Source organism: Aplidium turbinatum, chromosome 7 (genome assembly GCF_918807975.1).
Source record: "Aplidium turbinatum chromosome 7, kaAplTurb1.1, whole genome shotgun sequence".
In the NCBI taxonomy this organism is placed as follows: Eukaryota; Metazoa; Chordata; class Ascidiacea; order Aplousobranchia; family Polyclinidae; genus Aplidium; species Aplidium turbinatum.
The window spans coordinates 20,892,168-20,914,460 of record NC_137478.1 but is presented as its reverse complement, the minus strand read 5'-3'; the positions used below and the strand labels follow the sequence as shown (position 1 = coordinate 20,914,460).

At 40.2% G+C, this 22,293-nt stretch overlaps 1 protein-coding gene across 3 annotated transcripts; it reads left to right on the top strand.

The window, feature by feature from the left end:
* Nucleotides 1–442: 442 nt before the first annotated feature.
* LOC145773999 (uncharacterized) lies at nucleotides 443–22,002 on the top strand. Of its 3 annotated transcripts, none has more exons than XM_082585126.1 (9): nucleotides 443–569; nucleotides 1,935–2,089; nucleotides 13,692–13,825; nucleotides 14,282–14,420; nucleotides 17,535–17,703; nucleotides 18,439–18,609; nucleotides 18,978–19,195; nucleotides 20,469–20,647; nucleotides 21,672–22,002. In XM_082585126.1, exons 2-9 carry the CDS (start codon nucleotides 1,973–1,975, stop codon nucleotides 21,805–21,807), a joined length of 1,263 nt encoding a protein of 420 aa, XP_082441252.1. In that variant the 5' UTR covers nucleotides 443–569; nucleotides 1,935–1,972; the 3' UTR covers nucleotides 21,808–22,002. The 3 variants fall into 3 exon arrangements, with proteins under 3 accessions (XP_082441252.1, XP_082441251.1, XP_082441253.1); XM_082585125.1 differs by having other exon boundaries at nucleotides 545–660; XM_082585127.1 differs by lacking the exon at nucleotides 443–569 and adding an exon at nucleotides 738–1,080.
* The last annotated feature ends 291 nt before the right edge of the window (nucleotides 22,003–22,293 follow it).

Below are 22,293 nucleotides of genomic sequence, written 5' to 3'. Positions count from 1 at the left end.
TTGCCTAATGGTTAGGGCAGAGGAGTAGTAATATCGATTTCGTGGGTTCGATTCCCACCCTCTGCTAGTACTATTTTTTCTTCTGCAACTGAACTGAGTGCAAGAAGGATCTTAATGACTGCAATCAATGGAGTTTATAAGGAAAATTGTGACTAAACAAAACACAAAGCAATTTCACATTGAAAAGTAGGCGCTCTTCGACGAGTGGGTGATGTAAAAGTGCCTACCTTTTCGCGCCGTAGGCGCAAAAATTTTTTTTGCACGGGGGCTCCCCGATCTAAAAGTGCCCCGGGCCCCCCATCAGCTAAATCCGGCCCTGCAAGTATGCGAAAATGCCAGGATTAAGCTCTGCAAGAAGCTTTCCCAGTCCGAGGATAAAGATTCAATCAATCAATTATATCTAGTTTACCTTTTGGTTGCTGTGAATCTTAATCATTGAAGTGTGACAAGAACTGCGCTTGGTGAAAAGCTAAAAAACAAGCCAGTTGCTGTAAAGTGCATTCAAGCGTAGGATACAATTGGAGCTAATTTCGCATTGGACAACCAAGAAACTTTTCGGCAAGGCTCAAGTAAGCTAAGTTGTTTTGTTTGCCATGGCATTGCGTATTTGTCGTTTAGTTTACCGACTTGGTGGAGTTCAAAGAAGCAATCGATTACCTGGTATGCAATGTCCCAAAAATAATCATACCTTTCTGCTATTGCAGTTGTTATTGGGATCTAAGTTGTGTATAGTATTTGGTAGGCCTGGAGTGTCTGCAGCCCTTGTGACCAAGAAATAATTGAGTAATTTTGTTTCTACTGAAAAGTTCTTCAGTTCAGTTTAGTTTCATTTTGCAGTGTCGCTTTGTTTTGAAAAACAGGGGGTTTCTTTTCTTTGTCTGTTTGAAATAAAGGCAGAAGCTGCGGTACACTTACTGCACCAAACACAATACTTACTACATACTGTACCGGTAGTCTCTTCTTTGTAAGCCCACCTCGGGATCGAACGATTTTGAGCTTGTTACGTGGGAGACAATTCTCTGCCACTCCCATACTTTCAATAATTCTGGACCGGATCAAATTGAGCTGGACCGGACCAAAGTGAGTGGGATTATTAATCGTGGGCTTATAATAGGTGGGGACTACTGTATATCGCTGTAGTATCTATAGTCACTATCTAAGCTTTAGTAATCAATGTAGACCTCATAAACACTGCAGATGACCAAAAAGCTTTGAAACTTTGCAAACAAGAGGCAGTCAATGCTTGGAATTAAATGTGACAACGAAAGAAGAAAGTTATATTGAGCATCAGTTACACCGTTTATGTAGAACATAAGGTCACATATATGTATGATTAACTCGATGCAAATAAACTAAAAACAACAAAATGCTAAAAATCTATGCTAGCCTCCAATCCTCCATAAATAAAATTCTGATCTTTGGATATCAGAAATCAGTATCATTAGTTTGTACAGCTGTCAACCTATTGATAACAAGAAAAATGTGTTGTATACATTCAGTTATTTTTCCAAACTATGCTGGTAAATAACTACAATAAAACTTATTTAAGTAAGTGAACTAGAGCCAGCTTGTATAGTATAAACACCCATTGTCACTTGTCAGGGTTATCAGTTCCAATTGGACTAGTTTTGCAGATATATATTATAATTGTGCGATAAAAGTTTGAGAACCAATTTTGTATGTTGTAAGCTGGATATAGTAAAAACATGTAAATTCATACAGTATATGAATTAGCCTATTTTATACCTTACATTATTAATTGTTTTTCCAGTGTTTGTAAAGAAAATCAAAAAATTATCCAATTTTAGCTTTGTTTTCAAGTGAGAATTATCTTTTTCAATGAAATTAGCTATAGCACTTGTAAATATAGCCACTTTTTAAATAGTTTTACTTTCTCCTATGATGTTCGTATGTTTCAAACTATTTTTGTGTAGGTATATTTTCAAGAACAACAACAACACAACATCATAACATGTCTTACCCAAGAAATGATTTTGAGGACAAAGGTTTATTAAAGCCTGGACATTTCAGCTTGCAAGTTGGTGCACCGAATCCAAAAAGTCTGAAATCTGTAGCCGATTTTTTGCAGGTATGTTGTTACTACTTCCAATTATCATAACTGAAAAACTACCATCTCATTGTAAGAGTTTGAATGTTCCTAAGACATGTTTACCACATATTTTGAAACTTGACTGCTGAATGTTTTACATAAAATGTTTTTATAGTGTTAGCTGGTATATTGACCAGCAATATACTTGATTATGGCACTTAACCTGCATGCTTAACATTGTACTGCAAGATGGGAAGACTTCAAAATATGGGATAGGCTAAAAATATTTGATTATTCAAATCTATTCTAGAGAAAATGAACCGGACCTTATTGTGTGGTTTTAGTGAAACCAAGATAAGTGAAACCAAGATAGTTGTTTTAGTGAAACCAAGATAACTGTTTGTCTGCAGCAGTGGTCAGCAAACTTGTTTTATCATCGCCCAAAACACCTTTTCAATAGCTATTCAAAGCCCACTATATTTAAAACCACTGCAACAAATTGTTCAACAAAAACATCAATAGCATGTATGATGCTTGCTATAGTATAGCTTGCTATAATATTTTGTTACTTTCTAAGATCATTGTTGGACTGTTAAAAGAGACAGGCAAACAAATGTTTTTTTAACAGCAATGATAACAAAATTGTACTTGCCTACTTGCTATTAATATAGTCCAGGAGTTATACGAGTTTAATTACATTTTCATTAGGAAAATTAAGGAAGAACTTTTTAGATGTATTTTTGGGCGAATAGAATCCAAAAATCGAGTGCTTACATGCCGAAAACTGGACATTTTTGAGATATTAGCAATTTTTAATGTTTGTGGGCTACTTCCGTTTTTTATTTTCTAATTTTTTCCTTTAATACCAATTTGTCACAGAATTAAGACAGCTTCTTAGTTGAAAAAGTGAATTGGTCAAATTCTGCCAAGACAAAAGGTTATCTGTCATGGTTTTTGAGTAACCGTAACTGTTTTTGTGTTTTTCAAATATGAAACTGTAAAAAAATACAATCTGAAATACAAGATTTAGTTAGATAATGTTAAAATCATCGTTCTGATTTTCATTGTCATCTGAATCGTCAGATAAATTTGAATCCTCGTAGTCACTGTTATTGTTATATTGGTCTACTTCTAGAGAATCTGGCAGTTGAGGGCCCTCAAACCAATTTGACACTATCTTGCCGCTATTATCCTTTTTCCACCCATGGTCTAAGGGTGACTCTGTCACAGGCTTGAATCCATTTGCAAGTTTCCACATCCTTGCAATAAAGTTTGCTCGCTTAATGTGCTGGATAAACGCTGCCCTGCAAGGAGGCATTGCTGCAGGTTCCAAACCTTTTACTTTTTGCAGAGGCCACTCACTATATGTATTGGCGTAAAGTTCGTTTCAAATATAACTCGGCGGGCTTCATTGACGTCACAAAGTTGCCTTTTCCCGTATGTTGGACATACAAACTCTTCGAGAGCAGCTTCCGTGGCAGAGCTAACACTAATGGAACTGCCTAAGTCTGCCAGTGCTTGAAGGAATTGAGGGTACTTTAATGCAATTAAGAGTGGTCTAGTTTTCCCTTTGCCAAAGAAACAGGAATTGTAGTCACACCCTGTGATGGCATGGTATCGGTTATAGGCAAATTGTTCGTAAGCAATTGTTCGTAAAGCATTTGTTTGTAAACTGTTTTTCGTAAAATGAAATCCGTAAAACAATTCTTCGTAAAGCATTTCTTCGTATACATCAAATTTTAACTGCATGCACGAAAAAATGCTTTAGAAAGAATTGTTTTACAAAGAATTAATTTTACGAACAATTGTTTTACAAACAATTGCTTACGAACAATTGCTTTACGAACAATTGCTTACGAACAATTTGTCGGACACCTATGGTATCCTAGCAAAGCTGTACAGAATAAACCATTAATTTCACTGAGCTCCCCCATCATGCTTCTGATGTTAACAATACGCCGAGTATTGTTGTAAGCATGACCCATTTCTAATATAACTTCTGTTTTGCAGGTCCACTGCAATAATGCAAGAGATTGATCATTACATCTGTGTCATTACAACGCACATTCACTCGCAGAGGATTGTTACTACTTTTGTAGAGCTGAAAGATGTGATGCACCATCCTTGTGTCCGCAGTCATATAAACAGCAGTCCTGTCTTATTATAAGATTGTTACTTTGCACACTAAATTCATAGCACTTTTTTCCCTTTGTCAAAATTACTTTCTTGTTCCCGATTACTTCAGCATAGGCATTTGACTGCCACTCATAAAACAAGAAAGCAAGGAAAGAATTTTTGAACTGTGATGAGGATAGGCACTTTGAAAAGTCTTATAGGTCTTTTTTGGCTAGAACCAGTAATGCTGATGACAGTGTCGGTGTCTTCCGAATTTCATGAGCCGAATCTTTGATTGTGTTCTGAGGTAGCACGACAATTTAAAGCAGACAATTCAAAGCCGTTTATTCAAAGCTGATGATTCAAAGACGAAAATTCAAAGCGGTTGATTCAAAGACGACGATTCAAAGATGAAAATTCAAAGCCGTCAATTAAAAGCCGATAATTCAAAGCTGAGATTAACGACAAAAAACAAAACAGAGAAAAGCCGACAATTCAAACCTAAAATAGTTCATAAGAAAACAGTTTCAATTTAATTACATACCAAAAGCCGACAATTCTAACAGAAAATAGTTCGCAAGAAAACTACATGCCAAAGTTGTGAGCAATTCCACGCAGATACTGAGCCGTTGTTCGAGCATCATACTGTTGCACAATGCGAAGGATCCGTTCATTTAGTTGTTCATATTTCCTTTTTCGAGATGGAGGATTGTGGCCTGCCACAAGACGTTCCATTAGGACTTTGTTATGTTTTTGCTCTTTCTTAAGAGCGTTGATGCAGCGAAAGATGGACGGACGAAAGCAACCGACAGTTGATTGAAAACGTCTATGCCACCCTTCAATGCTATTGTTGGTACGATGCTCTCCACGCAAAGTGCGCTGATAAACATTCCAAAGTTCATTTGGGAACACAGCAGGTCTTCGATGCCCGTGGTCTTTCGATTGCTGTAAATGGAAAAAGCAGCCCGTCAGTGAAGTTGCGGGAAAATTGTCTTGAATGGCATTGATTGCAGCCTTCTCAAAGTCTGTCATCCAGGACATTGAATTTATTTGAGGTTGAAGGTTTTTTATAGCCTGCAAAAGTCGACAATAGGTTTGAGCAGCTTTGTTCAGAAGAAGAGCATAGACAAGAGGTACAATTGTGCCTAATTCAATAGCATGGATGGTATATAGCTGTTGAAAGAGATGGCTTGGAGCTGTGCTAAACGTTCCATCAGAGAAATAGCTTTGACTCTGAGAGAGAAGTTCAAGGTTACGCTGGGTACTGAAGATGCATATGCGATCATTTCCAGGCCCAGAATCATAAAGCAGAAACACAGTACCATCATCCAATTTCTTGAATTCTAATGGAATTACCAGTTCTTCAGCATTTGACGGCTCCACAGGAATATTTTGTACTTGCCTTCTGGCTCGCTGAATGCTGCGTTTCAAAACACGTTCCTCAGGAATTTGAGCTGCTGCATTTGGATGCAAATCTGCTGTTGCCGCCGTAATGATTTGCTGAGTTGTAGCGTAAGACGTTGCTGCTTGCAACTTAACCTGGGCACAAACGTCCAAAACCTCCTAACGCTGACCATTTGGAGCGTGGTTATGTTCTCCAACAAATTTCACTGCCTTTTCATTGCAGACATGCATTCTTGCTTTGCACTTATTTTCCTTCCAATACTCTTCACACAACCAGAAGCTTAACCCCTCACCAAGCTTACTATCCCTGTCGTGATTATAGCAGTAGCCGCCATGGCATGCTTTATTCCTTCCTCTTTCCGTTTTCGTGAAAGAAACATCCATACTACTCCTTGTTCGACTTCTGACTAACTTCAGCATTGCAAAACGATGGACTTTTGAGTACAGTACGAGCTCGAACTCTTATCACATCACAATAAGATTAATTAATTTCAATTATTGACTTTTCCAATCAAGCGGATTAATTATCGTCAACTTTGAACTGCCGGCTTTCAATTGACCGCTTGGAATTGTCGTCTTTGAATTATCGGCTTTCAATCGACCGCTTTGAATTGTTATCTTTGAATTTACCACTTTGAATTATCGGCTTTGAATAGACGCATAACCAGCTTAATCGTCACATACAAAGTGCACTTCTTCGCTAGTAGCTTTACAAACCATAGTTAAGAGAGCTTTGGCAATTCCACCATAAGTAGAAGGAAGGTTCGTAATCATTCTGATCAAGAACATGCCATCAAAAATACTCACATCGCTTCCCGTATTCAATGGTTCATTAGCTGCCGTCGCAAGTGACTCAAGATGATTAGCCAATTTGGACTTGTTGGTTGTGGTCATACTTCCATCTACATTGCATAGACTAAGGGAAACTACTGACAGTGGGTGAGACAGGACTTTTCTTAAGTCAAGCTTTTTTTGGCAGGACAAGTAAAGAAGTCTGCCAAACATGTCTCTGGAACATTTCAGCTAGCTACCACTTTCTTATCTTTTGTGGTGACGAAAACCTTTGCTGCATTGCTAGCGAAATTTCTAACTTTCCTTCCTTGATGGGCTTTTCAATTCGAGCTGGATCTTCTTTTATTTCATCAAGGAACTCCTGTTGCCATTCAGAACCTTTGCTAATTGTGTTCAAGAGATCATTTCTGATCTCATCTGGAGCTGGTTTTCCAGACGATAGCTTGATCAAGTATTTGCTTTGTTCAACATGTTGAAATGGATTCATGGTCGAATCGATAGTTCCACCAATCTTCATGAAATCAGCATGGTCTCTTTTTATTCTGTAGGGTTTTGATTCCTGGTAAACAGTTTCATAATGTTTCATACCAGCCTTCTCCATCGCATAATTTATCACTTGACTCCTTACATACCTCATGACATTCCATCTTCGTTGGGCAGGAAAACTCTGGGTGAATGCACTTATGCCAGTCATCCTGGATGCAGCATCCACATTCACAGTCATTGCCACTGCTTGATCAACAGGTAATCTAGAGCAGGGGTCCGCAAATACTGGGTCGCGACCCAAATTTGGGTCACGAGACCATTCACAGTGGGTCGCAAACCGGTTTAAAATTACCATAAATATAACTTGTGTGGCAAAAATAAATACAATCATATAGTCTTTGATGTGCTGAGTTTCGTACAATTTGGTAGGCTACAAGAAAATTTATACTTTCGATTGTAGTACAGTAGTTAAGCCCACGGTTATATATATAGCCTGGAAGACAGCTTGAGCCAGGGCATGAAAACTCTCTCAGCTTAGGCTATCTCCAGAACTGGCGACTGAAACTTAGCGAAAACAAAACTTTGGCGGCAGCTTTCCACCTATAGCCTACAGTCGGGAAGTTGATCGTGAGCTACATGTTCAGAACAATGGAAAACCTCTGACCTTCTGCCCCGAACCAGAATATCTTGGGGTGACACTAGACAAATCGTACACATACCGCCACCATTTGGTGTCACTGCGCTAGAAAATGACATCCCACGCTGCACTACTCAAGCGCCTGGCAGGCCACAGCTGGGGGGCGAGGGCTGACACTTTGCGTATAGCAGCCTTAGCCTTTGTCTACTCTTCAGCAGAGTACTGTACACCTGTTTGGTGCTGCAGTGCACACTGCCATAAACAGCGCCCTGCGCACAGTTACCAGATGCATGCGTCCCACACCATTGGATAATTTTGCCATTCTCGCTGGCATCCAACTTTCTGAGCTTCGTCACGAAGAAGCCACTCTGTTTCTTAGCCGACGGGCACTAAAGCCTAACCATCTTCTCCACCACAAGATCTCTGCTTCCCCAAACCAGCACCCCAGTCGACTGAAGTCAAGACAACCATTCGTGCCAGCCGCTCAACTTCTGATCAACGCAGCAGATGAACTTCATCTCTGCGGCTACTTGGGCGGACTATAAATGGAATTCTGAAAGGAAGTCAAGTACCACCGGACTTCATTCGTTCATCCCCAACGCCGACACATGCCCCATCGGCCTGACACTACAAAGACAAGCATGGGTGCGCCTCAACCGTCTTCGTACGGGCGTCGGGCTTTTCCGGTCAACCATGCGCCATTGGGGAATTGGCCTCTTCCTCCTCCTGTGAATGTGATGCCGAGGAAGAGACTGCAGACCACATCATCAATAACTGTACCATCTTCAAGCCACCTAACGGAGTGGAAGGTCTGCGTGTCATGGATGATGAAACTAAATACTGGCTGCTCTCTAATAGCCTTCCAGTGTTGTCCGGGAACATCTTGAGTCTGGGCTGGTAAAAGGATAGAGTAGACCCTCGGCTCCAGAGGCTTGCACGACGACGAAGCGCACGGTTAATAGGTCCACCCGCTTATTAAGCCCAATTTGGTCCATTCCGGAATTACTGAAGATATAGGAGTGGTAGAAAATTGTCTCCCGCAGCCAAAATCGTCCGGTCCCGATGTGGCCTTAATAAGTGGGGACGACCGTATTGGAATTGATATTAATTTGCAAAGTGTTTTGCGTAAAATTATATGTTTCCGAAACGTTTGGGTCGCGAAGACTTCGAAGGATTGCTTTTTGGGTCGCACCAAAAAGTATTTGCGGACCCCTGATCTAGAGAAGGAATGTCCAGACAACCTCACAGAGAAGGCTCCTTTCTCCAGCTGATCACTTATGCCAGGGTGTGTGTAGTCCATGTTCAACAGTTTCAGGAAGACAGTAGCATGTGTCTGGAATAGTTGGGCTTGTTGCGTGCAAAAAACACAGGGATTCTTGTTTTCAGAGCATAAGTGAAGAGCTCAATATCATTCGTCTTTACAGCTCTGTTCATAAGTAAAAATCGCTGTACAAGATTGATGTAAAGAAACCAGAACTGGGCTGTACCGCCATGGTTCCCGTTCCGTGTGTCGTCACAGAACTTCTCATAATCATTCATAAGACCTTTAAAGGCATCTGATTTCTCTACATCTTCAATATGTATACTGTTTCGAAGCATTGCTGTGATGATAGCATGTCTATTCACATTGTCCTTCATCTGCTCTAAGAACGACTCTACATGTTTTTTTTCCTGAACGCAGTGGCAAGTAAAACATGCAATCGCTTACACCTGTTGTAATGCTTTCCTGATAAGAAGCCGCTAATTGACCTAGGAGCTAGTAGGCTACTTCCGATTGAGTAAGGATGTATGGACCTCCAGAATCCTCTATCAGGTAGCCCAAGCAACCAAAGTATCTGAATATGATGTGGAACGGTCCATAGTGGATAAATAACCTATCAGATCTGGGAGCCAGAATATTCTGGATTTAGGCAGCAGGCTTTGCAATACCAAGGTCATACGTAACATTTATGTAATGTTCCTTGCATTCATCCGCTACTTTCAAGCTTGTTTTCATAGTATCAAGAACTACATCATGTCTTGTAGGTGGTTTCCCTATATTTGGCATGTATGCAACTGTCTGGCGTACAGGGGATCTTTTGTAAGTTGAGCATTCCATCCTGACCACATAGGGGTGTCTTTACAGCCAGCAAAGGCGATTGACCAAATCACATCCCTTTTTGTCACATTTTGTAGATTTTCAGGAGAAGGCATATCGAAAGTTTTGAAATTGGTAGAAACTATCTTTGGCTTTTTTGTTGCCGGCTCCAGCTCAATGTGAGGGATTTCAAGACTTCTTTTTCTAATCCAAGACAAACCAGAATTGCTACTATCACTCTGTGATGGGCCTTGTTCCTTTGATCCATCTAACTCTGTTGTCATATTTTGGAAGCATAGTCCTTGTGTATCGTGGTCCGTGGAGGGTGCCACTGCCTGAAAGCGTATCTTTATTCTCATCACAATTGTCCCAAGCAATCGCAGTTGCTAAACCTTTTTCTCCAATTATTTCTTCTGGAGAAGCTTTTTCCTTCTTCAAAGCCTGTAGGGCAATTTCTGTTTCATACTCCTCACACAAAGTGTAGCCTATGCAGTGTCAAAAATGGTTAAGAAGTTCAATGACTTTTTTGAGCCCGTCAACGACTTCAGAGTCATCCCTAACAGCAGATGCTTTGCAGGTTTGATTCTTCCATATGTAGCTTTGTAAACATCGTCTTCAGAGGATGACAATGCATATCTTTCACAGCGCTCGGTCATGGTATCTTGGCCACCATACATATATTAGTAGAACTGCACAAGGTCTTCAGGTGGTTGTATTTCGCCGTCATTCAACAGATCCGCTGTTATAGGTGGCTTTAACTGCTTTACCTGAGACATTTTAATCTTATTCTGAGAATCATGGCAGCAGCTTTGATGTTTGTCGTATCCAGGCTTACACCCGGTGGTTGAAGATTTAGATTAAGTGGACGGGAATGCAAGGAAGCCAATCTTCGTGTCCACCTTCAGGCATGCCTTTAAGTGTTTTGCCACAGACACAGCCGCATACACTTGAGCGGTGTCGAACCGGCGCCCTTTCGATTGCCGTTCCAATGTTCTCACCTTCAGTGTTGATGATGTCCTGCTTTGAGTAGTATTTGTGGGCATTAATAATTATTCCTTTTTTTCTGCTTTGTTTATCTGTTTTAATATTGGACCCAAAATACCTTTTCAGTTTTTCACACAGAAATTGTGCTTTGAAACTTAGATTTGCGATTCCTTCTTCAGAAAGAAATTCAAGATACTTTTTTGATATGTTTGTGAGTGTCTCACTTTTGCCCTTCTTTAGAACTTCTATCTTAATGTAATTTTCCAGCCCAAATTTCTAGGAAAACTAGCCTAAAAGTAGCCCAATCGTTACACGTAATGAAGCAAGCACAAACGTAACCCAACTTTAGAAAAATTGTGCAAAGTGAAGTCATCAAAACTGAAAATTGTGAAGTAACAATAATATTTATTCTATGAAAGTTGGTTCGAATTGAAACGAAACAACCAGACCACAACCCATCACAGCTAAAATTTTGCCACCACCAGGAAACAAAACTACCCGAATTCCGAGGGAAAACAGCGAAACTAGCAACTTTGGTTTTGAGCCATGTATTCAAATTCAGCCGCTATCCAACAACCGCAAATCTCTCCTGAGCTCCCAAGCATTGACGTCATTCTCTTAATAGCCCAAAAAATGCAAATATCTCAAAAATGTCCAGTTTTCGGCTTGTAAGCACTCGATTTTTGGATTCTACGTCCAAAAATACATCTAAAAAAGTCATCGTTAAAATTCCTAATGAAAATGTAATTAAAGCCATGTAACTCCTGCTCTAATACTACTTCTAGCAGTTGCCCTGCTAACAAGAGCTTGCTGCTTCATAGCTCTCAAAATGCAATTTTTGGTATGTTGCTTTTGGTAGTTCGATAAATATTTAAGAACGTACCGTACCATTATTTTGTTTGTTTCATCAAGCAATGTGAATTGGTGAAAGGGATTGTATTAGTTTGTGGCAAAATCTGGAAGAAAGTTTGTTTGTTGTTACCATCAAGTGTGCCTACTCCGATTCGTAACGTTTTGCAAAATCAAACTGGAGTGGCTAATCTTAATGTTACTCAATCCCCAAAGCAACTTATTTTGAAACTCTATGAAATAAAGATGAAAAAGACCCCTTAAAAGTAGCCCAGTAAATAATAGTAGCCTAATTACGCTTAACAATGAAACTGTGGTGCAACACTGAGCCAAAATTAAAATTATTAGCCACACAAACCTTTAAAATACAATGAATAGGCTATACAGCTATCATGTGCCTCCAACTAGGTACTTCATAAACTTGCACAATAATAAATAACCTGTGGCGGTGTGGCCCACTAAATATTTCTGAAAGATCCACAATTGGAGGTTGGCCGACAGTTTGCTGACTAATAGTTGACAGTTTGCTGGTCTACAGTGCTCAGCAACAATTTGTTTGAAATGATTTCTTTCATGACTTATACTACTTACTAGGGGTGTTTTTTCTTGTAGTACTGCTGGGCCAAATGCACATAACTAGCTTGGTCCACGGGCTATAACAGTGTTCCACATAGACTGTATATTGACTAACATGAAAAATACGATTTTCTTGCAAATAGAAATTAATATTTTTAGTCTTCTGGCACATTTACGTTTAACACGATATTTGAAATTGATTTAATGAGAGATGTGTATCTGCAATATATTCCCTCAATGCAGGCAAAGTGCGGTAACATACCATCAGCACTTCAGTACTGTCACAACTAGCCTGTATGTATAATATATTATACTTGAAAGCAACATCTGTAACAAAAAAAGTGCAGCAGAAAATTTTAATCTGTCCATCAGTGGCCGATCCATCGAGAGGAAGAAATGTATAAACTATCTAGGTGTAACTTTGGATGAGCGATTGACATGGGATAGTCATATTATTAATCTTAGAAAGCAGCTTGCAAAGGTCTGCGGCATAGCATTTAAGCTGAGATACATTGCCCCTTTAACAATATCACAAACCTTATATTATGCTTTGTTTCAATCCAAGATCCAATACTCGATTATAAATTGGGGAAGAGCAAACTCTACATTGCTTGCTCCACTACAAGTGTTACAAAACAAGTTGATTCGATCCTGCTTATTTTTGCCGAGGTCAACAAATACAACTGTTCTTTATCACCAATTTAATGTGCTCAGAATTGACGATATTATTAAATTAGAGACTGCAAAATTTATGTACAAATATGTGCACAAAATGCTGCCTCGGGCCTTTGCTGGCTGCTTTATTTTTGTAAATGAAATTCACCATCATAAAACCCGTCAGAACCAAAAGAATGATTTATATTTGCCTTCTACAACGTCAAACTCTGGTAAGAAGATGCTATGTTTTAATGGAGTGAAACTATGGAATCAAGTACCAAAAGAAATAAAAGAAAAGTCTTATAATGTTTTTAAATTTAAATATAAATGTTTATTAAAGAATTGTACAATGATCACTCCTGAAACGTATCATCCGCTTATTTCTCTACACAGTTTTTTTTTTATGTTGCCCTGTGTTATTCCATTGTTATTGTAAAATGTAAAGTGCTGGTATTGTGCTATATATAATATATGTGTTAAAGTTCTTAATTTTGGGTCTTTTGTTTAAATGTTTGGGTGGCAGCTGACTTTGGTGACCTTTTGGTCTTTCGCTGCCATCCTTGTTGTGCGAATTATTTGTGTTTATTGTGTTTTTGCTTTTTGTGTCTTTCTTTTTCGCCAACAAAACAAAAAATAAACTGAACTGAACATCCGCGCACTTGCGTTCACTGGAAATGTGTTGTTTACTATATTATGACGAATGTGAACGCATAAATGACCACGCAGCTACCTCACGCCTAGCTGGCCTAATTTCACACTGGTTGAACTTGTCTGGTTGCTAAACAAACGATGATGTTGACTATACGTCGCAAACTTGAAACAAATGAAAATCGTCTAACAGGCAACACATTCTTTAAAATCCGCACCTTTCCATGGGCCAGGAAGTTCAAGCTCGCTGGCCACAGTTTGCACACCCCTGGCTTATACAAATAAAATAGACCTTCATCATTATATTTCATTCTAACATTTTGTTAGAAGAAGTAGATCACAACTTGTCACATCATTGTCTCAATTGTGTGTAATTTAATTGTCAGCTGATAATATTCAATTTTTTTAATTTGCAGACGGCCACCCAAACACTCTATGGGACTGATAGATTTGAGGAATCTCTACAATATGGTGTTGCGGTCGGCAGCGACCCCGTTCGTAAAGAAGTTGCAGCATTTTTAACCAGACAATACGGCATGCCTGTTGATTGGTATGAGCTTGTTTCGCTTTATTAACACTCAACCAGCTATCTGAACACGCATTATCATAAAGAAAACTGAGGTTTAATGCTTGCTGTACTAATCTTCTACAATTTTAAAGTTTTCTTTACTTCGGTTTGGTCAGATTTCTAGTTTTTGAATAGTTAAGGGATTAACGTGATATTGCTTTAAATAACATTTGTATTTGCTAATTGTTTTGTTGCCACATTGCCTTAATTTTCTCTTGAGTTGCTTTGTTTTTATTATTTCAGTGTTTACTTCAGTTTGATTTTAGTTCGCAACCTAGCTGCGTTTTAGTAGAATAAACTTCAAAGTGAGGATTTGTGGTTGGTTTGAGAACACTCGCTACTTTGAAATATTTAACTTTATAAGAGTCCTATTCTGCTGCATTTCGCTTGTCTTGTTATTTTCACAACTATTCACATTACTGTTTCTTTTCATTACAGGGAGAGCATATTCATTACAAGTGGGGCTTCGAGCGGTCTGGAAGTGCTCATGAAACATTACTTCAAGAACGACCAAATAATATTTGCGGAGAATCCAACATATCCTGTGTTTTCAATATTTATTAACAAAGATAAACAAGTAAATTGCCAACCATATCTAAAAAACTCTAAATAAACACAACGTTGGAATAAGAAATGTTATGTTTTTGAAATGTTTTAAATGTTATCATGTCTGAATCAGAGTTTAATCAGTTACAATTGAATGTAATTAATTACACATTCATATAATTGCAATCACGATTGCAATTTAGAGTTTTTGTTGTTGTGTATTAGTAATTTAAAAGAAATTGGTTCAAATTACAAGCTAGCAGAAACTTTTATATAGCTAAGGGACAGACAATTTTTGCAAGCTAATCTTTATCAAACGCATTTCTACTTGATTCTTCTTTTGTATGAGAGGTTGTTTTTTGGACTACATTTCATTGGGGTCAAATGTTCGGGCATTCTTCGAGCAGTCACTTGATTGTAGAGTCCTCTAGCGTTGACAGGCCAACTGCCCTTGGAGGAGTAAACGTCGGGCAGTGGTAGAGGATGTGATCTGCTGTCTGTTCCTCTGCACCACAGTTGCATGCCGCAGATGTTGATTGGCCCCATTTGTGCATCAAGGAAGCGAAGCGCCCAACACCCGTGCGGAGGCGATTCAACCGTACCCAGGCAGGTCATCTGAGCTCCTTTCCTGGTGGCATGAGTCCAGCGTCAGGAACAAAGGTGTGGAGTCTGGAGGTGTTGTCTGTCCACTCCTCTTGCCAGGTATTGGCGATCCAGGATGAGGCACTGGTGTTGTGCTCCAGCAAGGATTGTGCTTGAGCGACAAAGGGGTTTCTCGATTTGAGGCGTTTCTTTATTACCGATCTGGTGATGTAGCTGTGGAGCGCGTGGTGTGACTCCAGTGACCGGCGAGCCAGGGAGAGTGTGGCAGCTTTGCGGCGAAGCTCAGCGGGGCGATGCCTGAAAGAACTGGTAAAAATTCAGTAGGTGTAGGTTTCAGGCATCCCGATACAATACGCAAGGCGCCGTTGATGGGTTTATCGAGCAAGTGAGTATGAGCACTACGACACCATACAGGGGCGCAGTACTCCGCGGTGGAATGGACAAGAGCCAGGGTAGTGGTGCGCAGAGTTGTTGCTGTCGCACCCCAGCTCGTGCCTGCCAGTCGACGAATAAGGGCAATGCGTGATGTTACTTTCTTGCGAAGTGATTCCAAGTAGTGTCGGTACGTGAGAGTCCTGTCCAAACTAACACCAAGATAGACTGGTGTGGGGTTAAAGGGCAGAATGTTTCCATCGATTTTGATGGTCAGCTCACGCTTTGCTTCCTTATTGTTTAGATGGAAAGCAGTCGACACCGTTTTAGATTTACTGAGCTTGAGTCTCCACTTGTGGAGGTAGTCGGACATCTTAGCCATATCTTGAGTTAGGGTCCTTTTCAGTGGAGACTATTCCGAAGCATTATGCACCATAGCCAGGTCGTCGGCATAGGCATACAGCTTAGATGTTGTTGGTGGAAGGTCATGGATGTAAACATTAAAAAGGAGCCAGGACAGATCCCTGGGGAACACCGTTCTTGAGGCGTCTTGGCCTGCTTCTTCGTCCGCGTCCGGTGGTGAGGGTGAAACTGCGGTTGTAGACAAGCTCCATAATCATACTGACCATGTGCCGGTCGGGAAGAAGGTGAAGAAGTTTGCAGGCGAGGCCGCGGTGCCACACTGTGTCATATGCTGCAGTGAGATCAATGAATACGGCACCAGCCTTTTTCTTTTCCTCAAAACACTCCTCTATGTCTTGGCTCATGCGAGTGACCTGTTCTACAGTTGATCAGCCACGGCAAAAACCTGCTTGCTCTGGTGGTAAGACTGGGTCGATGATTGGATCGACTCGGGTGTGGATGAGCCTTTCGAGGATTTTATAGGGGATGCATAGGAGTGAGATAGGACGGTAGCTCCTAGCGTCATCCAGGGGCTTGCTGGGTTTTGGAATGGCTATGACGTCAGCTCGTCTCCAAGTTTTGGGTATTTTTAGGTGGTGCAGGCAGGAGGAGAGGAAATCGTGCAGCCAAGATTTTAGTGCTTTGCCGGCGTGGATGATGAACTCTGGGCATATATGGTCTGGGCCCGGTGCTTTACCTGGCTTTAGGAGGTTTAGAGCATGCTGGAATTCTTCGAGGGTGAAGTCTCGGGATATATTTTTCTCAGGAGGTGTTGGAATCTTCCACAGTTCAGACACTTCCTTAGCCACTTGGCGAGCCGTGCTTTTATCCCCTAAGTGGTATACCCCATTATTCACAAGTTGTGATGCAATAGAATTGGCTGTATTGGGGCGTTCTGCAAGCGGTTGTCTGGACCTGCCAGTTAGCCTGTTTATCGTGCACCATGCTTTACGGCTTGAGTGGGTGAAGTCGATGTTTTGGACCGTCTCTTCCCATCGTTCTCGTCTGTTGTTATCAAGCCTTGTGATCAGTTTGCTGGCTGCTAAGTCTGATGCGTTGCCAGTGGAGGCTTGTGTGGTGAGGAAGAGTGTTTTACATTCATTATCCCAGCACGGTATGTAGAATTTTCTGCAGCCACGAGGAATGCACTTTTTTGCAGCGTAGATGGTAAGGTTGCAGAAGTCCTGGTAAGCTTTGTCCGCGTTAGTAGCGTCTGGAGAAGGAAGCTCCTTAGCAAACTGGCTGGTAATTGTGCCGTAGCGCTTCCAGTTAGCCTTGCGAAACCATCGCTTTACTGGCTTGCTCGTTATTGGTGTAACATGACGGTGTTACATCTTATAACCTCCATTTTACTTGATATAATACAATCAAACTTTTAAAAATCTTGAAACATAAATATTCAAACATTTAATTTTTGTAATTGAAACCAAAAATTACATTTGGAAGTAATTGTAATTAAAAGCAAAACTACTTTCGACTTGTTATTAAAACTTGGCTTGTTGTTGGTTTTGAAACAATGTATGTGGTTGGTTGATTTTAAATGAAATCTGTATCCTGGCACTGACAAAACGTTTGATATGTTGTTCCTGGTAGTTTCGCATACTTGTAAAGGCTTTTGACGCAAGGCCGGTTACCGAGACTGACAAGGTGAAGTTTTCCGATTGTTGAAGTGTTGTTGCCGTGTACTTATCAGCGATTTTCCTGCTGTCCTAGCTCGGATGTACTGAGCCTGATGCTCACTTGTTTCATCGCTTGTGCATGTTGCCAGATGCGTGGTGTTGCGATTGAGATACAAAGTGATGGTTTAAACCTCGTTGCGCTTGAAGATGAGTTGAAAAAACTCCCAAGCATGGAACTGACCACAAGACGTCCGTTCCGGGCAGCGGTTTATCTTATACCAACTCACCACAATCCGACTGGAATTTGTTATTCACCAGGTAATGTGGATGTTTGTAAAGCTTGTGTCTCCATTTGGCCACTGTGCTTTCTGGGTTTCAACTAAGCGACTTTTGCATTGGTGAAATCTTTTCACTTGCCATCATCTTTCAAAGAACAACTTCCTGTATCGTTCCCCGCAGCTGAACAAATCAATGTTAGCGTTTTTAACTCTGTTTTTTTTCCATATGTTGAATAGCCGCATTTTTACTGTATGGAGTAGGCTATTTTATCATCCTAGCTTTACATCGCATATTCTGTGCTAAATGTTCATGTATTTGCTTTATATCGTTGTAAATGGTTGTGATCTATAAAACCATACCCTGCTGCTAATAAAGCAAATCTTGCATCTGACTTAATTCTATCACATTTCATAGTCACCTTAGTATGCACTTGCACAATGAGTCAATAAACATATCTTCCGTTCCATTGACTTCAGAAAAGAAAACCGCTCAGCCTTTCCTCCTGCATCTTTGTACCTCACTTAGCTTATCAAAGGAAGCCATTTTTATCACCGAAAGCTGTTTTTTTAATTTGTAAAATTAATCACAAAATTTTTTTTCAGATTTTTGCGTAACTTGCAATTAATGTGATATATGTACACTTGTATGTATATAAGTGATAAAATAGTGAAGAGATCTCATGTTTCGATTTGTGCCATGCAGTAGCCTATACGTTAACACATTTTAGTTTTCTTACTAGGCATTATGTAACTCCACATTTTTGTTGCTTTTCAGAAAAATGTGTAAAGTTAGTTCAATTGGCGAGAAAATATGATTTACTCATTATCTGTGACGACGTTTACAATACGTTGAATTACAAAACTGAATCAGGCAATGAAGAAAAGTTCCAGTTTTCTCCGAAACGTCTTTTTGCTTACGACGATCCTAATGACCCAGGATACAAAGGTATTTGGGAATTTTTTTTTTTCCTTGACAACTGTTCCTCTCGAGAATCTCATTTTCTTGTGCATACAGATACACGGCACTCATGGCCAGCGTGTCAGGTTTATCGAAGTCAATTATTTGTCAATTGTACCATGTCGCATGGAAAAACAATTATCTTCAGCTGTTTTTTAAATTGTCCACTTTTTGTGGTTCTCTTCAACGACGCGCATTGTGTTGGTCGACATGACGTCAATAAACCATGGAAATAAACTAAACTTTTATTTTTCTATCGAAGAAGCGTTTTAGACAAGTAATAGTCTTGATAAAAATCCAAACTTTTTGGTATTTGGATTTGTATTGAAACATGCCTATCATTTGCTTTGTTTAAGGCAATGTTGTTTCGAATGGTTCATTTTCGAAGATTGTGGCACCAGGCTTGCGTCTTGGTTGGTATGAAGCACCCCAGCACGTCATTAAGTCTCTGCAGGATAGCTACTTGATCAACAGCGGGTCTGGACAAACTTTCTTCACCGGTCATGTTGTCGCCGAAGCGCTCAAAGCTGGATTCATTGACGATCACGTGCAGTCGTTGCGTGTGGCGCATAAGGTGAGAGATGGTTGCAAAGCATGAATTTGTGGTTTTGTATATGCTCTACAGCAGTCAATGTTTCAAGTTAGAAATTTCTTTCAGTAACGGTACGCGTTTCAATGGTTTACCACATTATTACCTTGACTGGCTTTCACTGCTTCGTTCAATAAATAAGACCATAATCGATGTCGTGTAAAAAGTCTTGATGTGACTTGCCCTGGAATTGAAGACGTTAAGACGAACCAAGGCGTCCCAGCAGCAAAGGCAAGGACACAAACCATTCGCCCATCAAGTGTGTTCTCGCTTTCAAAATATGTTGATCTTTGAGAAGAATTAAGCTTACACCAGGCGATTTGCTCCAACAATTGAATTTATGGCGAGACAACCACACTGGATCTTCTCGTCAGAGTCTTTGCAGAGTTGACACCATTCTATGGTACACGCTGCTGTCTTATAATTCATAGTTTGAACCACAGCGATCTATATACACACAGGCCTTGACAACGTGCGGACTGGAGGCCTGATTGAAGGCCGGTGTAATTTCGATTTTGAGCTCTAAACTAAATTTACTTTATATTCTTTGGAAATGATAGTTTTAAGAATCCAAATTGCTAAAATGTCATCACTGAATTTCTAATCACTGTAAAACTCCTAATTTAAAAAATGACAATTTTTTCCCCAATTATCAGTGTTTCCAGATGCTTTTTGGATTTCCAACACAAGTGCCAAAATCTATTCCGTTATTTAAATGGTAACAATAGCACAAAAGTAACTCAAAGTCCAGAGATTTTGGCTACGAACAGATCGGCCTTCAGTCAAATTTTAATCTGCCCGTTGTCATGGCCTGTGTATAAAGGTCGCCATGGTTTGAACCAGGTCGTGACTGCTATCATAGCAAATCGAGCTCCAGTCAATCTTGAAGCTTGCACGTTGTCATGGCCTTGAAGGTCAGCTAGTATGAATCAGGTCGTGGTTGTCACTTGAATGCCTTACCACACCCGTGCTACATCACTTCGACTTCAAAGTGCCGAACGGGAAACTTTGCTCACTCGTCCACCAGCTGTTCACCACTCTGGCATGTGTTGCGTTATAGATTCTTTAACACTTTTGACTGCAAAGTGCGTAGGAAGTATTTAAAACCTTTTATATAGATCGGTCCAAATTGGATTTTATCCCACAACCGCTATGTGGTGCAGGTTTTGTTATCACTGTTTGATTTGTGCTTGTTTGTAGAGACACGGACATAGCCTTAACTTTTCTTAACGTGCCAATTTCTCTACCTCACCAACAGGCTCGAATGGAGACCATGATATCAACTGTGGAAGAGAAACTTTCTAAGTACGGTGTGACGATAACTCACCCAGATGGTGGATATTTTTTGTGGGTTAAACTTCCACCGAACATTGACTCAGCAAGAGTGTTGGAAATATCGAAAACCAACGAAAACGTTACGTTTATTAAAGGAAACTTGTAAGTTTTGATAAGTATTGTGCAGCAAACGGTATGCATTTGTTTATAAATTTGTTTTTCTCTTTTTGTTAAGGGAACGTTCAAATATTACGTAACGCCTTCGAGGGGGAGGGGGGGTTTATGCAAAGCGTTACGTTAGCGTCACATCGGGGGGGAGGGGGTTCAAGCAAAACGTTACGTAACGCTTTCGAGCACGGAGTGGTAGTTTTTTGTGCTGAATTCGTAGTGAAAAAGCGTTACATGGGGGAGGGGGGGGATTGAAAAAAGCATTACGTTGGCGTTACATGGGGGAGGGGGGGGGGTTAAAAATTCGGAAAAAAAGCGTTACGTAATATTTGAACGTTCCCTAACTAACCAGGTTACTTCTGAACAACGCTTCACCCAAAACTTGTAACTTTTGCTGCCCGGGGTTTAACACGTGTTTGATAGCAACGCAGTAGTTATGCCTTCAACCTAATCTAACATGCTGTTTAATATTCCATATAAACAGCATTATGATGCAAAATTAACGTTATTTTTTATCACTGCTTGCTGCAGGTTGTGGTCTTCAGTCATTAACTTTTCTACCTGGTTTACTTTGCTGTGCAAATATTTGCCCGACAGACAATTGCTTCACTTCAAACGTAATTGGTTCATTTTGCTGTCTGACAACGTTGTATAAGTGCAATTTGTTTTAATTAGCTCATGCTAAATAGCACATGCACAACACTAAATTGGATAGATGTTGTTCTATAATCTATACCAACAGTCATTCTTTTTAAACTTATGTGGGATGAGATCGTAACCGGCATTGTTTTTTACACGATTTAGTCTACCAATACTAGACTATACCCTATCATGTATTCGGTATTCTTGAAGGGGACATTCAAATATTATAAGATGTGCAACGGAGGGTTTCAGAGCCGTCGTATTGCCATATATGTAATGCTTATGAACCGAGATTGGAGAATTCTAAACACGGTGTATGATATGTGAACAACCTCTGATTATGTAACAGAGTAACTTTAATGACGTTATGATGCAGGGCCTCTATTAATGGAGACTTCCCAAACTACATTCGCCTCTGTATCGCCTATTACGAGGTTCCGGATATTCGCGAAGGGACCTTGAGACTCTGTCGTTCCATTGAAACTGCCATCAAAGAGAAGGGAAAGCTGTGAGGAGATTTTCATGCCTCACTTAGATGATAATTGTACAGGGAAAAGTCATTGCTTGGCGATTAGTTCTTGTGCCAGTTGAAATGTTTGTCGATTGACTGGCTGACTTGTTGCCAAGTATGCGCAGAAATTGTGAAATCATGTTCAATTTTAGTTCCAAGTTGCAATACAGTATATGAAATAAAATTGTTGAAATGGTTTATGTTTGCTTTACGGGCTTATAGAATACGCTTACGGTCTACGGTAGGCTAGCCTACTGCTTTTTATTGTAGGTGATCAACGTCCGAGACTTTGATGAATAGCCTCGGCTACAGAAGCCTGAACGATTTGTCAGCACGCATATGAATTGGGTGCGGTAACAAAGTCATGCAAGTTAAAAATGCTCCATGGCTGTGGAGTCAGGCGAAAAATATACGACTCCGACTGCTAGATATACTGTATAACTGACCGCTCTGGCTGCAGTGTTATTCGACTTTTGACAGTTGACAG

Excerpts from the sequence above, each read along its gene's own strand:
- LOC145773999 (XM_082585125.1), top strand. The coding sequence starts at position 594 with ATGGCATTGCGTATTTGTCGTTTAGTTTACCGACTTGGTGGAGTTCAA. Across the intron at positions 13,826-14,281 it reads TACGGCATGCCTGTTGATTG|GGAGAGCATATTCATTACAA; the intron begins GTATGAGCTTGT and ends TTTTCATTACAG. Across the intron at positions 14,421-17,534 it reads TTATTAACAAAGATAAACAA|ATGCGTGGTGTTGCGATTGA; the intron begins GTAAATTGCCAA and ends GCATGTTGCCAG.